At 48.1% G+C, this 12,465-nt stretch overlaps 1 protein-coding gene and 1 pseudogene across 5 annotated transcripts in view; one reads left to right on the forward strand and one right to left on the reverse strand.

The window, feature by feature from the left end:
* Positions 1-11,987, forward strand: part of TOP3A (DNA topoisomerase III alpha) — a 36,226-nt gene extending 24,239 nt beyond the window's left edge. For 3 of the 5 annotated variants that reach the window (XM_053568578.1, XM_053568576.1, XM_053568580.1), the window contains 6 exons: positions 1,298-1,411; positions 1,489-1,654; positions 3,392-3,598; positions 7,281-7,403; positions 8,607-9,292; positions 11,147-11,986. In XM_053568578.1, coding sequence (XP_053424553.1) covers positions 1,298-1,411; positions 1,489-1,654; positions 3,392-3,598; positions 7,281-7,403; positions 8,607-9,292; positions 11,147-11,325 — 1,475 coding nt within the window. In that variant the 3' untranslated portion in view covers positions 11,326-11,986. Of the gene's footprint in view, positions 1-1,297; positions 1,412-1,488; positions 1,655-3,391; positions 3,599-7,280; positions 7,404-8,606; positions 9,293-11,146 lie in introns of all 5 variants that reach the window. The other 2 variants (XM_053568579.1, XM_053568577.1) reach the window with 2 other exon arrangements.
* On the reverse strand, positions 4,895-6,322 carry LOC128569937 (MOB-like protein phocein; annotated as a pseudogene).
* Positions 11,988-12,465: the final 478 nt, after the last annotated feature.

Genomic DNA, 12,465 nt, shown 5'->3' on the forward strand with positions numbered 1-12,465 from the left:
TAAAAAAAAAAGAAACCCTGTACCCTTATAGCAGTTACTTTCCATCCTTCCCTCTAAGCCTCCAGCCTTAGGCAATTACTAAGCTTTCTGATTGAGAGATTTGCCTATTTTAGACATTCTCTATAGAGGGAATCATGCAGTATGTGGCCTTTTGTAACTGTCCTCAGGTTCATCTATGTTACAGCACATGTCAGAACTTCATTCCTTTTGTTTTTTTTTTTGTTTTTGAGAAAGAGTCTCACTTGCCCTGAGTACAGTGCTATAGCATCATAGCTCCTGCAACCTTGAAGGCCTGGGCTTAAAGGATCCTGCCTCAGCCTCTCAAGTACCTGGGACTATAGGCACCTGCCACAATGTCTAGCCAGTTTTTCTATTTTTAGTAGAGATGGGATTTCACTTCCCATCGCTACTAAAAATGAGGCTCCTTCAGCTCAAACTCCTGAGCTCAAGGAGCCTCCCAGAGTGCTGGGATTATAGGCGTGAGCCCCTGCACCTGGCTTGAGAACTTCATTCCTTGAAATCAAGGTGTCACCTGGGCCACAAAAAAAAACTTCATTTTGTTTCTTTTTATTACCAAATAATATTCCATTGTGTATATAGATTACATTTTGTTTGTTCACTTACCAGTCTGTGGACATTCAGCTTTTTCCTATTTTCTGGCCATCATACAAAAGTATGATGCTGCCGTGAACAGTCACCTTCAAGCTTTTATGTGAACAAGTGTTCTCAGTTCTCGGGTGTATGTCTAGGGTGGGATTGCTGTGTCATGTGGTAGCTGTACTTTCAAACTTTTGAGGCATGCTGAGCTGTTTTTCACAGTGGCTATACCATTTTACATTCCCACTATAATGTGCTAGGGTTCTAGTTTCTCCACATCCTCACCAACACTAGGTATAATCATTTTGATTATGACTGTACCAATGGCTATGAAGTATTTTATTGTGGTTTTGATTTACACCACAGAGCTACATTTTAAAAGGTCCTTTTCCCACAGCTTAGAGGATGGGTTAGGTGGTGGAAAAGACCAGAAATAGAATGAGGATGTTGTGATGATGCAGCTCTGACACATGAAGGGAAGAGAAAGATTTAAAGGAGGTTTGAAGGTGGAATTCACAGCTGTGATGGGTAATCAGATGTGAGGGTTGAGGGTGCCATTGTGATTTCTCTCATAAGCCATATGGGAATGGAGGCATCTTGCCTATATTGGCTGTCCAGGCAGAGAAGGGGTCCAGGATGAGCAAGGCGCCCTCCAAGTACAGTTGTTTGCACCTCAGTGTAACTGGGAAATGGCTTCCAGGTACTGATGCCACCCATGCTGAACACATTGAGACCATCAAAGCCCGGATGTATGTGGGCCTCACCCCAGACAAGCGCTTCCTTCCTGGGCACCTGGGCATGGGGCTTGTAGAAGGTAAGCAAGGAGGGGACCTGCAGGGGTGCGGGTGGTGGTGTTGGGTGGGCTGACAGAGCAGCACTCTTTTCCTGCAGGTTATGATTCCATGGGCTATGAGATGTCCAAGCCTGACCTCCGGGCTGAGCTGGAAGCTGATCTGAAGCTGATCTGTGAGGGCAAGAAGGACAAATATGTGGTTCTGAGGCAGCAAGTGCAAAAATACAAGCAGGTTTTCATTGAAGCAGTGGCTAAAGCAAAGAAGTGAGTACCCGATGCTGCTCCCCTGCCTGGGCAGTAACTTTCCTCAGGGAGCAGTGGGAGGTCTTATAGCTGCTCACCCCTGCCAGGTTCCTGCTCAACAGCAGCTTCCTGCCCTGCGGCTCATCACACTGCTTCTCCCCTTTGAGTTTCCTTCCTAGGAGTTTTGTGTAGAAACAACAGTCAGAAGGAACTGCTGTAGTTACTCTGGTTTAATGGTTCTACAAATGCCTTTCTTTTTTTTCTTTGAGACAGAGTCTCAGTTGGTCACCCATGGTAGAATGAGGTAGCATCTTAGCTCACAGCAACCTCAGACCCTTGGGTTTAAGTGATTCTCTTGCCTCAGCCTCCCACATAGCTGGGACTACAAGCACCTGCCACAGTGCCCAACTATTATTTAGTGACAGGGTCTTGCTCTTGCTCAGACTGGTGTGGAACTCACGAGCTCAGGCAGTCCGCCCAACTTGGCTTCCAGATGCCCTTTTTTTGATATTAATGCTGTCTTGAGTTAAGCAGCATAGTCTTTTAAATCAGTAAAGCCAAGTGCTAGGCTGTGGTAACTTTATTCAAAGGTATCAGGTGTCCATTTGGCAAGCAATAAGTGCATTTTGTTAGAAATGACATATTTTCTACCTGTGATACATAATAAGGTACATGTGTATTTAGTTTTCATTCCCTGGCACACAGGTCCTGAAACCCTTAAAGTCTCCAAAGTTTCTTTTGTCTCCTAATGAGGTGACTGAGGGTTGGAGGCTCCTGGACAGCCTCAGGTTGGGGGTGGTTGCCCGGGAACCAACCATGTTATTAGAAAGTTGGAACTTTTGGTCCCACCCACCCCCACCTCTAGGGGAGGAGGGGCTGAAAGTCAGGTTTATCACCAGTGCCCAGTGATTTATCAGTCATGCCTAAGTAATAAAGCTGCCATAAGAACCCCCATGACCTGGATTTGGGGAGTTCCCAAATAGCTGAACATGTGGAGGCTCCTAGAGAGTGGTGATCCCAAAAGGGCTTTGAAGCTCCACACCCACCCACCCCCAAGGCCCTGTGTGTCTCTTCCATCTGGTTTTATCTGTTTCTTTTGTAATAAATGGACAAGTGTAAATAAAGTGTTCCTCTAGCGAGTTAACTCCATCCAAGCGGTGGTCCTGGGGACCTTCTGGTTTATAACTGGTTGTACAGAACCACAGGTCACAGACTGGGATTTGTGACTGATCCTTTAATTGTGGAACAGTTTCCAGGTACGTAGTGTCAGAATTGAATTGAATCAGAGGACACCTAGCTAGTGTCTGCTGGGGAATTTCTTGGCCTGTGGTTAAAAAAACCACACATCTGATATCAGAAGTGTGCTGTGAGAGTATAATAGGAAGTAAATTTAGTTTTTCCTGCCTTTCAGAGTACCTCACACTAATTCTGAAAAGAAATGCATGCACTGGTTTAAACTTAAGGCAGACAGATACTTTGGGAGTTTATGTGTAGACCCTGTGTCATTGTATACTTTGGGGCCCATGACAAGACAGAATTATCTGCCTATAGCTAGACTCCTCCCACATAACTAGCTAGGAACCAGGAGCCAGGGCTCTGTGGTGAGCTCATTCTCTTCTCTCTGCTTCTGTTCTCTGCAGTAGGCCTGTGGCTCACTGACCAGCTGGTTCCAAGGTCATAAATGTTGTATAGACATCAGAATGTTGTGAGTGGTTTGCAATGATGGCTGGCTGGTATGTGTCTTTGCCTTTTCTTCAGATTGGACGAGGCCTTGGCCCAGTACTTTGGGGAAGGAGCAGAGGTGGCCCAGCAGGAAGAGATCTACCCAACCATGCCAGAGCCCGTCAGAAAGTGTCCACAGTGCAACAAGGACATGGTCCTCAAGACTAAGAAGAGCGGTGGGTCAGTGTCCTGGCTTCTCCCCTGCCTCTGTTCCCCAGCACCTGCTGTTATAGCCCCAGCAAGGTATTGGACTAAAAGGATAGCACAGTTGAAGTGTGCAGTGCTATGGGAATTCAAAGGAGGTGAGGGACTGAGTGATAATGGGTTTTTTGGTCCACCATGGGTGGGACATCATTTACCCAATGTATAGTGAATGGTGGAGGGAGATGAGCTGTAGATCCAGATAGATGTGGGTTTAAATCCCACTTCTCTCTGAAGTAAGCTGTGTGACCTAAAGCAACTTACTTAATGACTCTAAGCCCCAAATTCTTCTTTCATAAAACAAGGCCAGTGGTATATTCCTCACAAGCCGTGCTAAGGATGAAGATTTGATGAAAAGGATCAAGACTGTACATCAGGATGGGATGTGGTGGCTCCTAGCACTCTGAGAGGCCTAGGCAAGTAGAACGCTTGAGCTCAGCAGTTCCAGACCAGCCTGAGCAAAAGTGAGACCCCTTTACTAAAAATAGGAAAACTAGTCAGGCAGGGTGACAGGCACCTGTAGTCCCAGCTACTTAGGAGGCTGAGGCAAGAGGATGGCTTGAGCCCAAGAGTAGGAAGGTTGCTGTGAACTATGATGCCATGACACTCTACCCAGGGTGACAAAGAGTAAGACTCTGTTTCAGAAACAAAAGATTGTGCAGCATATTGCTAGATCATTGGAAGTGCTTACCAAGTACTTGTTCTGAATTGGGCTTGGGAAGCTTAATTCCCTGTTCGTTTTTAGTGTACTGGATCTGAACGGACAGTTTATCCCCAGATTGGATTGCCTAGTCTGGCCTAGTTGTCCAAGTTAGTGACTGGCCACCGGAGGAAATTCACGGGGAAAGAAGTGCTGGAAAAGGGGTCACAACTGGCATTCACTGGGGGCTGTCCCTCACTGGCATGATGCGAGGTACTCTGTAAACATTGTCTTCCTCCATCTTCATAACCACTCTGCATTCTGCATGGCAAGGATTCTCCCCCTGCCATTTTTTTGGAGACAGGGTCTGGTGCTGTTGCTTATGATAGAGTGCAGTGGCGTCATCAAAGCTCACTGCAACCTTACACCCTTGGGCTCAAGCGATCCTCCTCAGCCACCCAAGGAGCTAGGACTACAGGTGTGCACCGTGCCCAGCTAATTTTTCTTATTTTTGTAAAGATGCAGTCTTGCTCTTGCTCAGGCTGGTCTCAAACTCTTGAACTGAATCCTCCTGCTTCAGTCTCCCAGAGTGCCAGGATTACAGGCGTGAGCCACCATGCCTGACCTTTTTCCCTGTTTTTTTTGTTTTTTTTGCAGTTTTGGCCAGGGCCGGGCTTGAACCCGCCACCCCTGGTATATGGGGCCGGCACCCTACTCCTTAGCCATAGGCGCTGCCCCTTTTTCCTTCTTTTTTTTTTTCTTTTTTTTACCAAACTGTAAATTCTTTTATTAACAGGCATTATAAACAGATAATACTAATCTTATTTAAAAACCATGAGTGCCACACCAGTGAATATACAGCTTATGAATAACTTAAAAAGTATTTCCCATTTTAAAAGGCAAACATAGCATACAAAACTACACTAAACGAAGAAGCTATAATACGAATACATGATTGATGTGTCTAAAATGATATATATATACAGTGCATAATTAATGTTAATTATGTGATCGGTACATATTTTTCTATACGATTCCTTCATGCTTCATTTTCCTCACAAACTAAATTTTGAACTTCCTCTTCTAAAATTCGTACAATCAGGTTATTCTTGGACATCAAATTATATTTCAAGAGGCAGTGCCTGTAGCTCAGTGAGTAGGGCGCCGGCCCCATATACCAAGGGTGGTAGGTTCAAACCCGGCCCTGGCCAAACTGCAACAAAAAAATAGTTGGGTGTTGTGGCGGCTGCCTGTAGTCCCAGCTACTCTGGAGGCTGAGGCAAAAGAATTGGCTAAGCCCAGGACTTGGAGTTGGAGGTTGCTGTGAGCTGTGACGCCACAGCCCTTTACTGAGGGTTACAAAGTGAGACTCGTCTCTTAAAAAAAAAAATTGTATTTCATCACAAATTTAGTAAACCGATGACACAAAAATGTTTCATTCATCAAATACCTGCCAGTGATGAAAATATATATATGAAAATATTCTGTAAATCCTATGGCATACTGATCCCAGTTTTGCTACAGATGATTCCTTTATGCTAACCCTGCTGGGAAAATATTTATTGCTATTCAGAGGACATGCAGCACTATCACGTGTGCATCTAGCATAGTCTATAGCAGGACACTTGGAGTTTTATGAGCTGCACAAAGAAAAATCCATTGTTCAGTTGCTGTCATTTGAGTACGAGTATCTGGATGGCATTCACCCTGAAGTTTGACAGCAAGTCCATTTAGCTCAAGGCAGAACTGCCTCAAATGTTCATACTTCCATACACCTTCATCTTGGCCTTCAGGTGGTTCAAGAATTTTGTCAGTATTGAAGCAGTCTGCTCTTCTGTTCTGTTGAATATACTGCTGAACAGCTAGTGTACTGTCCCATTTCATCCAGTGATTCATCAGGCCAATTATAGAAATCCTGTGCTTTAGTGCCCAGCCTGTTCCTCCTCAGCACAGCCATCCCCTCTGCCATGACCATAGTGCCAGCATCTGGGCGGCTGGAGTTGATACTTGGATGTTTTTTCCCCTGTTTTTTAAAGAGTGAAAACTGAGGCTTATTGGGTGGGTCACTATTCAGAGTCAGACAACCCTGGCAAGCAGTAAAGGCAGAGTTTGAACCCAGGACTTCACTGCCCCTTGCTCTTGCCTGGCTTGCAGCATTGTGCTGCCTGCCTGCTGCTGAGTGAGGAAGGAGGTTTCCTGCCTCGCTTCCAGCTGCCAGGTTACTGGGTGGCCTAGAGGAAGAGAAGGCACCCTCCAGCTCTCAGGAGCAGGAGGTCTGTGGGCTAGGCCTGGAAGCAGGTCAGCAGGGCTCATGCCACCCACAGACAGCAGCCAGTGCCACTCTAGGCTCAGCCCAGAATCTGGGCACATTTCTGTGTGGAGTAAGTGCTGGCAGTGGTTTTCTTTGCCACATGAGTAGGTTACTAGATCAGTGATCACTAGAATATAAGGGAAAGGCTGCTGTTTTTTTAGCTCCGCATTCTCCAGGTACTTGATAACAAAGGAATGCTTCTCAGAGTCTGGAAATTGTCTCATGGAATTAGCACATCAGGGTTCATCTGATAACTTCCATCTCTCAGTTTGTGAATTTCCTATTTAAGTAATTGGGGTTTAGTGTTGGTTTTTCCTGTCTAGCCATACCCAGGCACACTCAGAGGGATTATAAGTGATACGCGTGTGGACTAGTCAGACCCTGAAGTTCCATGACTGGAAGGAATTGAGATGTGTTGACCAGGAACACTAAGTGGCGTGGGCGCTGGGCACTAGGCCCCTGGCAGCAGATGCCTCCCCCATGTGGCTCCTGCTCCCTTCATGCATGTCTTTGGGCAGCTTTCCGGAGCGCTCCAAGCCTCTGTTTACTCACCTGCAAACCAGAGGTTGTGCTGGCCCTACCCCAAACTGGCAGGCAGCAAAATGAGCATCTCCTGCTTGGTTGGTTGTTGTTTTAAGTACAAAGCAGGAGCCTCAGCAGTCGTGCCTTCATTTCTAGAGAAGTTGGAATTAAACAGGCTCCTTTTTCTGAGTTGTTCAGTATCAATGCCTGTATACCCAGTGACATCGTCTGACCTGAAGCCTTGTCCCCAGGTTCTACCTCAGCTGCGTGGGTTTCCCAGAGTGTCGAGCAGCCCTGTGGTTTCCTGACTCGGTGCTGGAGGCCAGCAGGGATGGCAGCGTGTGTCCAGTCTGTCACCCGCAGCCCGTGTACAGGTGAGCTGGCTGGTGTGGTTGGGACTACCTCTCAGTGAGTGTGGTGCCCTAGTGCCCATCTTGGCCTGCCTCTGGGAAGTGAGTCCCTGGGAATCTCAAACTGAGGCCCCGCAGGGTTCCAGTTGCAGTTAGCAGCAGCCAGTCACCTGACCTGGGCCACTTCTGCTGTGTTTCATGCCATCACTGCCTCAGCCCAGCCTGAGAGAAGGCTCCAGATGGCAAGTCCCCACCCAGGAGGGCACCTTTCCTTGCCCTCCCCAGATAGATCATAGCTGCACTGGGCTCAGGAAATGACGCATTGAAAATGAAGAGCCCTGGTGTAGGATAGTGGCTTTTAGTCTGCTTGGTCACTGGACCCCTCACACTCGGAAAAATCATTGAGGAGCCCACAGAGCTTTGTCATGGGTCATTTATCAATTTATACCATATTCACAGTTAAAGTGGAGACATCTTTTTTTATTTATTTTTGAGATAGAGCCTCAAGCTATCGCCCTAGGTAGAGTGCCATGGCATCACAGCTTATAGCAACCTCTAACTCTTGAGCTCAAGCAGTTTCCTGCCTCTGCCTCCTAGTAACTGGGACCACAGGCACCCGTCACAACGCCCGGCTATTTTTTGTGGCAGCAGTTACTGTTGTTTGGCAGGCCCAGGCTAGATTCGAACCCGCCAGCTCGGGTGTATGTGGCTGGCGCCTTAGCAGCTTGAGCCACAGACACCAAGCCTAAAGACATCTTTTAAAATAATTATTCATTTACAGTAACTGCATTGTTTACTAACATAGATAACTAACTTGGTTTTTATAATAAAGTTCCTATTTTCCATATCTGCCTCCACAGTCTGCTGAGTTACTGTGTGTACTGTAACCTCTGAAAAATTCTAGAGCACCCACAGGGAAGAACAGGAGCAATATAAACATAACTTCCCAGCATTATTATAAAATAGTTTCTGACCTCCCCTTGAAAGGGCTTAGGAGTGCTCAGGGACCCTGGAATCACACTCTGAGAGTGGCTGGCGCAGAGAGATGGGGCTTATCGGGTGTAACGTCACTGAGCACTTGGACAAGGGCCTTGGATGTCATCTGCACTGCTTCCCTCTGTGATGACTTCGGGATCCTAGGGGACCGATGAGGGAGAGGTCTAGGGCTGGAGCAGGGAAATGCTGGCATCTTTTTGTTAATGTTGTCTCATCTCCCGACCTCACCAGGTTGAAGTTCAAGTTTAAGCGTGGCAGCCTTCCCCCAACCATGCCTCTAGAGTTTGTCAGCTGCGTCGGCGGATGTGATGAGACCCTGAGGGAGACCCTGGGCCTAAGATTCTCACGAGGCCCTCCCAGAGATAGCCAGCCCTCTAGCCACCTGCAGGCTAGCCAGTCAATGAACAGGATGGATGGCAACCAGGACGGCCACCCCCTACCTGGCCTCAGACAGACTGGGCCCTCAAAGGCTCCAGCTCAGACCCTCCCACCACCCACTGCCACTGGTGAAGGCAATTCCGTGACCTGCAACTGTGGCCAGGAGGCCGTGCTGCTTACTGTCCGTAAGGAGGGCCCCAACCAGGGACGGCAGTTCTATAGGTGCAGCGGGAATGGCTGTAACTTCTTCCTATGGGCAGACAGTAGTAGCCATCTGCAAGGAGAAGGGCCTCCTGTTCAAGTACCAAGACCCACAGGCAGCTCTCTGGGACGACTGCCAGGCTCAGGGAGCCACCTGGGTGGGTTCGCCAACCCTGGTAATAGCGGTGGTGGCACATCCTGCCTATGCAGCCAGCCAGCCGTAACACGGACTGTCCAGAAGGATGGGCCCAACAAGGGGCGCCAGTTCCACACGTGTGCCAAGCCGAGAGAGCACCAGTGCGGCTTCTTCCAGTGGGTTGATGAGAACATGGCCCCAGGTGAGGCCTAGAGTAGCAGGCAGGCGCCTGCCTTAGGCATTCACAGTGTTCCCACCTCAGAGACCAGAGACAGCAGAGGGGAGGCAGGGCCGTGTCATGTGGGATCAGGAAGGCCACCTGGGCTGCCTTATGCCTTGGTGTCCTCACTTTTAGCAAGGCGATGAACACACAGTCCTCATTCTAGCTTGAAGTGTAACCATTAGTGTGTCTGCGTGCCCAGCTTGTGCTAAGTGTGCTTCACATATACTCTTCTTCATCCTCTTAAGGCGAGCATTGTGCTCACAGTGTTACAGGTAAGGAAAGTGAGGCCCAAACGAACAAGTGCCTTTGCACAGGGTCACACAGTGACAGAGTCCAAGATTTGAAGGTAGGTCTGCCCAGTCCTCAACCTTTGTACCCCTGCAGGATTATTACCATCAGTCTTATTTCTTAGATGAACAGACTGACTGGTGATATTTAGGAACCTGTCAAGGGTTATACAGCTTGAGCCATTGTCCCAAAAATATGTATCATGGGCTCGGCACCTGTGGTTCAAGTAGCTAAGGCGCCAGCCACATACACCTGAGCTGGCGGGTTCGAAGTCAGCCAGGCCCACCAAACAACAATGATGGCTGCAACCAAAAAATAGCAGGGCACTGTGGCGGGCATCTGTAGTCCCAGCTACTTGGGAGGTGGAGACAGGAGACTCTCTCGAGCCCAGGAGTTGGAGGTTGTTGTGAGCTGTGACACCACGGCACTCTACCCAGGGCGACAGCTTGAGGCTGTGTCTCAAAAAAACAAACAAAAATGTGTATCATAAAAACTGGCACCCAGAGGCTTGGTAAAACGTATAGGCCTTTGAGCCACCTGCTGGTGCTGTAGGAACCAGAGACAGTATCACCATGCAGACTCACCTTTTCAGACTGTGAGAGCAGTCTGGCCTGCACACTTAAGTGGCCAGGGCCACTTCCCTTCTCACTTAGACAGAAGTGGTGTCTGACCTCCATGTCACCTGATGGATAGTTTTGAGTAGTTGGACAGCTGATACCAAGAGACCTGCTTGGGACTGGCAGGGTCCAGAGCTCAGGTCCTCTTGTAGATAGATGGGGAGCAGGCTGCAGGTCACAGGTTACGTGTCTTTGCTGCCTCACCAGAGGCCAGCTGTCTGCTTGGGTTTCCACTTTTTTTTTTTTTTTTGAGACAGTCTCACTATGTCGTCCTTGGTAGAGTGCTGTGGTATCACAGCTCACAGCAACCTCCAGCTCTTGGGCTTAAGCGATTCTTTTGCCTCAGCCTCCCAAGTAGCTGGGATTACAGGCGCCCGCCACAATACCTGGCCGGATTTGTTTGTTTGTTTGTTTGTTTGGGTTTTTTGTAGTTTTTGGCCAGGGCTAGGTATGAACCTACCACCTCCAGCATATGGGGCCAGCGCCCTACCCCTTTGAGCCATAGGTGCCACCCCCAGCTGTTTTTTTTGTTGCAGTTGTCACTGTTATTTAGCAGGCCCAGGCCAGGTTTGAACCCATCAGCCTTGGTGTATGTGGCTGGCACCCTAACCACTAAGCTAACCACTAACCACCTCTTAACAAAGATCCAGCACAGTGACATCAGTACCCCCTTACCAGGGCAGTGAGTATGAGGCAATGTCTCCAGGAGCTTAAGATTCTTTAGGAGAGGCATCAGATCACACTAGATGGTAAATATATTATATCTGGTAAATAAAATATATCTCGACCTTACAGAGAATGAGGGAGGCTTGGCCTATGAGGTAGATGTGACTATATTGGGACACCCTCTACCCTGCACTGTGACTTGTATTTCTTGCCACTTTGTGTGTCAGTTCTAAATGCAGTCTTCCCCTAATTCTTCCCACAGGAACTTCTGGAGTCCCACCCTGGCAACAGGGTAGAGGAAGAACCCAAGGGCCCGAGGGCAGAAGTAAAAGACCACGAGCCAATTCGTCAGACACAGCGTCTACAGTTAAGAAACCCCGGAAATGCAGCCTTTGCCACCAGCCTGGACATACTCGTCCCTTTTGTCCTCAAAACAGATGAGGGCAGGGTAGGGTAGTGAGGGTCACTTCCTCAGACCTGTTCCCTTTATCTTAGGAAATGAGTAAACTAGGACCAGGTGGCCATTCATTGTCCTGGAAACTGAGAAAGTGTTGTGGCTTCCCCGTGTTAAGGAGCACAAGGTCCAGATCACTCTCTAGGGAAGGTCAGCTCTGCTGGACAGTGGCCCTCTACCCAGGACTCAAAAATGACTGTAGCCATTGCGAGAAGAGTCACACATCTCCCTCTTTTTCCTTTGTTTGCATCTTGGTGGGTGAGAAGTGGCATCTCATGTGGTTCTGATATGCATTTATCTGATGACATTAACCATCTCTTTATGGACTTATTAGCCATTGGTATATGTTCTTTGAAAAAATGTCTATAGAGTCCTTTACCCGTTTTTAAATTGGGTTGCTTGTCTTTCTGTCCTTCAGTTGTAGGAGTTTGTCATAGATCTGGATACCAGGTGGATACTTGGGTTTTACATGTTTCCAGTTTCCTTTTTTTTTTTTTTCTTGAGACAGAGTCTCACTATGTCACCTTTGGTAGAGTACTATGGCATCACAGCTCACAGCAACCTCAAACTCTTGGGCTTAAGCGATTCTCTTGCCTCAGCCTCCCAGGTAGCTGGGACTGCAGGCGCCCCACACAATGCCCAGTTATTTATTGTGGTTTTTTTTTTTTTTTTTTTTTTGAGACAGAGCCTCAAGTTATCACCCTGGGTAGGGTGCTATGGCATCACAGCTCACAGCAACCTCTAACTCCTGGGCTCAAACAATTCCTGCCTCCGCCTCCCAAGTAGTGGGACTACAGGCGCTCACCACAAAGCCTGGCTGTTTTTTGGTTGCAGCTGTCATTGTTGTTTGGCTGGCCCGGGCTGGATTCAAACCCGCCAGCTCAGGTGTATGTGGCTGGCACCTTAGCTGCTTGAGCCACAGGCGCCGAGCCTGTTGTGTTTTTTGGGGTTTTTTTTGTCCCAGGCTGGGTTTGAGCCAGCTACCTCTGGCATATGGGGCTGGCGCCCTACTCCTTTGAGCCACAGGCACTGCCAAAGAATTTTCTTTTCTCTTTTTTTTTTCTTTGTTTTGTTTTTTTGCAGTTTTTGGCCGAGGCTAGGTTTGAACCCACCACCTCCACCATATG

Source organism: Nycticebus coucang, chromosome 18 (assembly GCF_027406575.1).
Source record: "Nycticebus coucang isolate mNycCou1 chromosome 18, mNycCou1.pri, whole genome shotgun sequence".
Taxonomy (NCBI): Eukaryota; Metazoa; Chordata; class Mammalia; order Primates; family Lorisidae; genus Nycticebus; species Nycticebus coucang.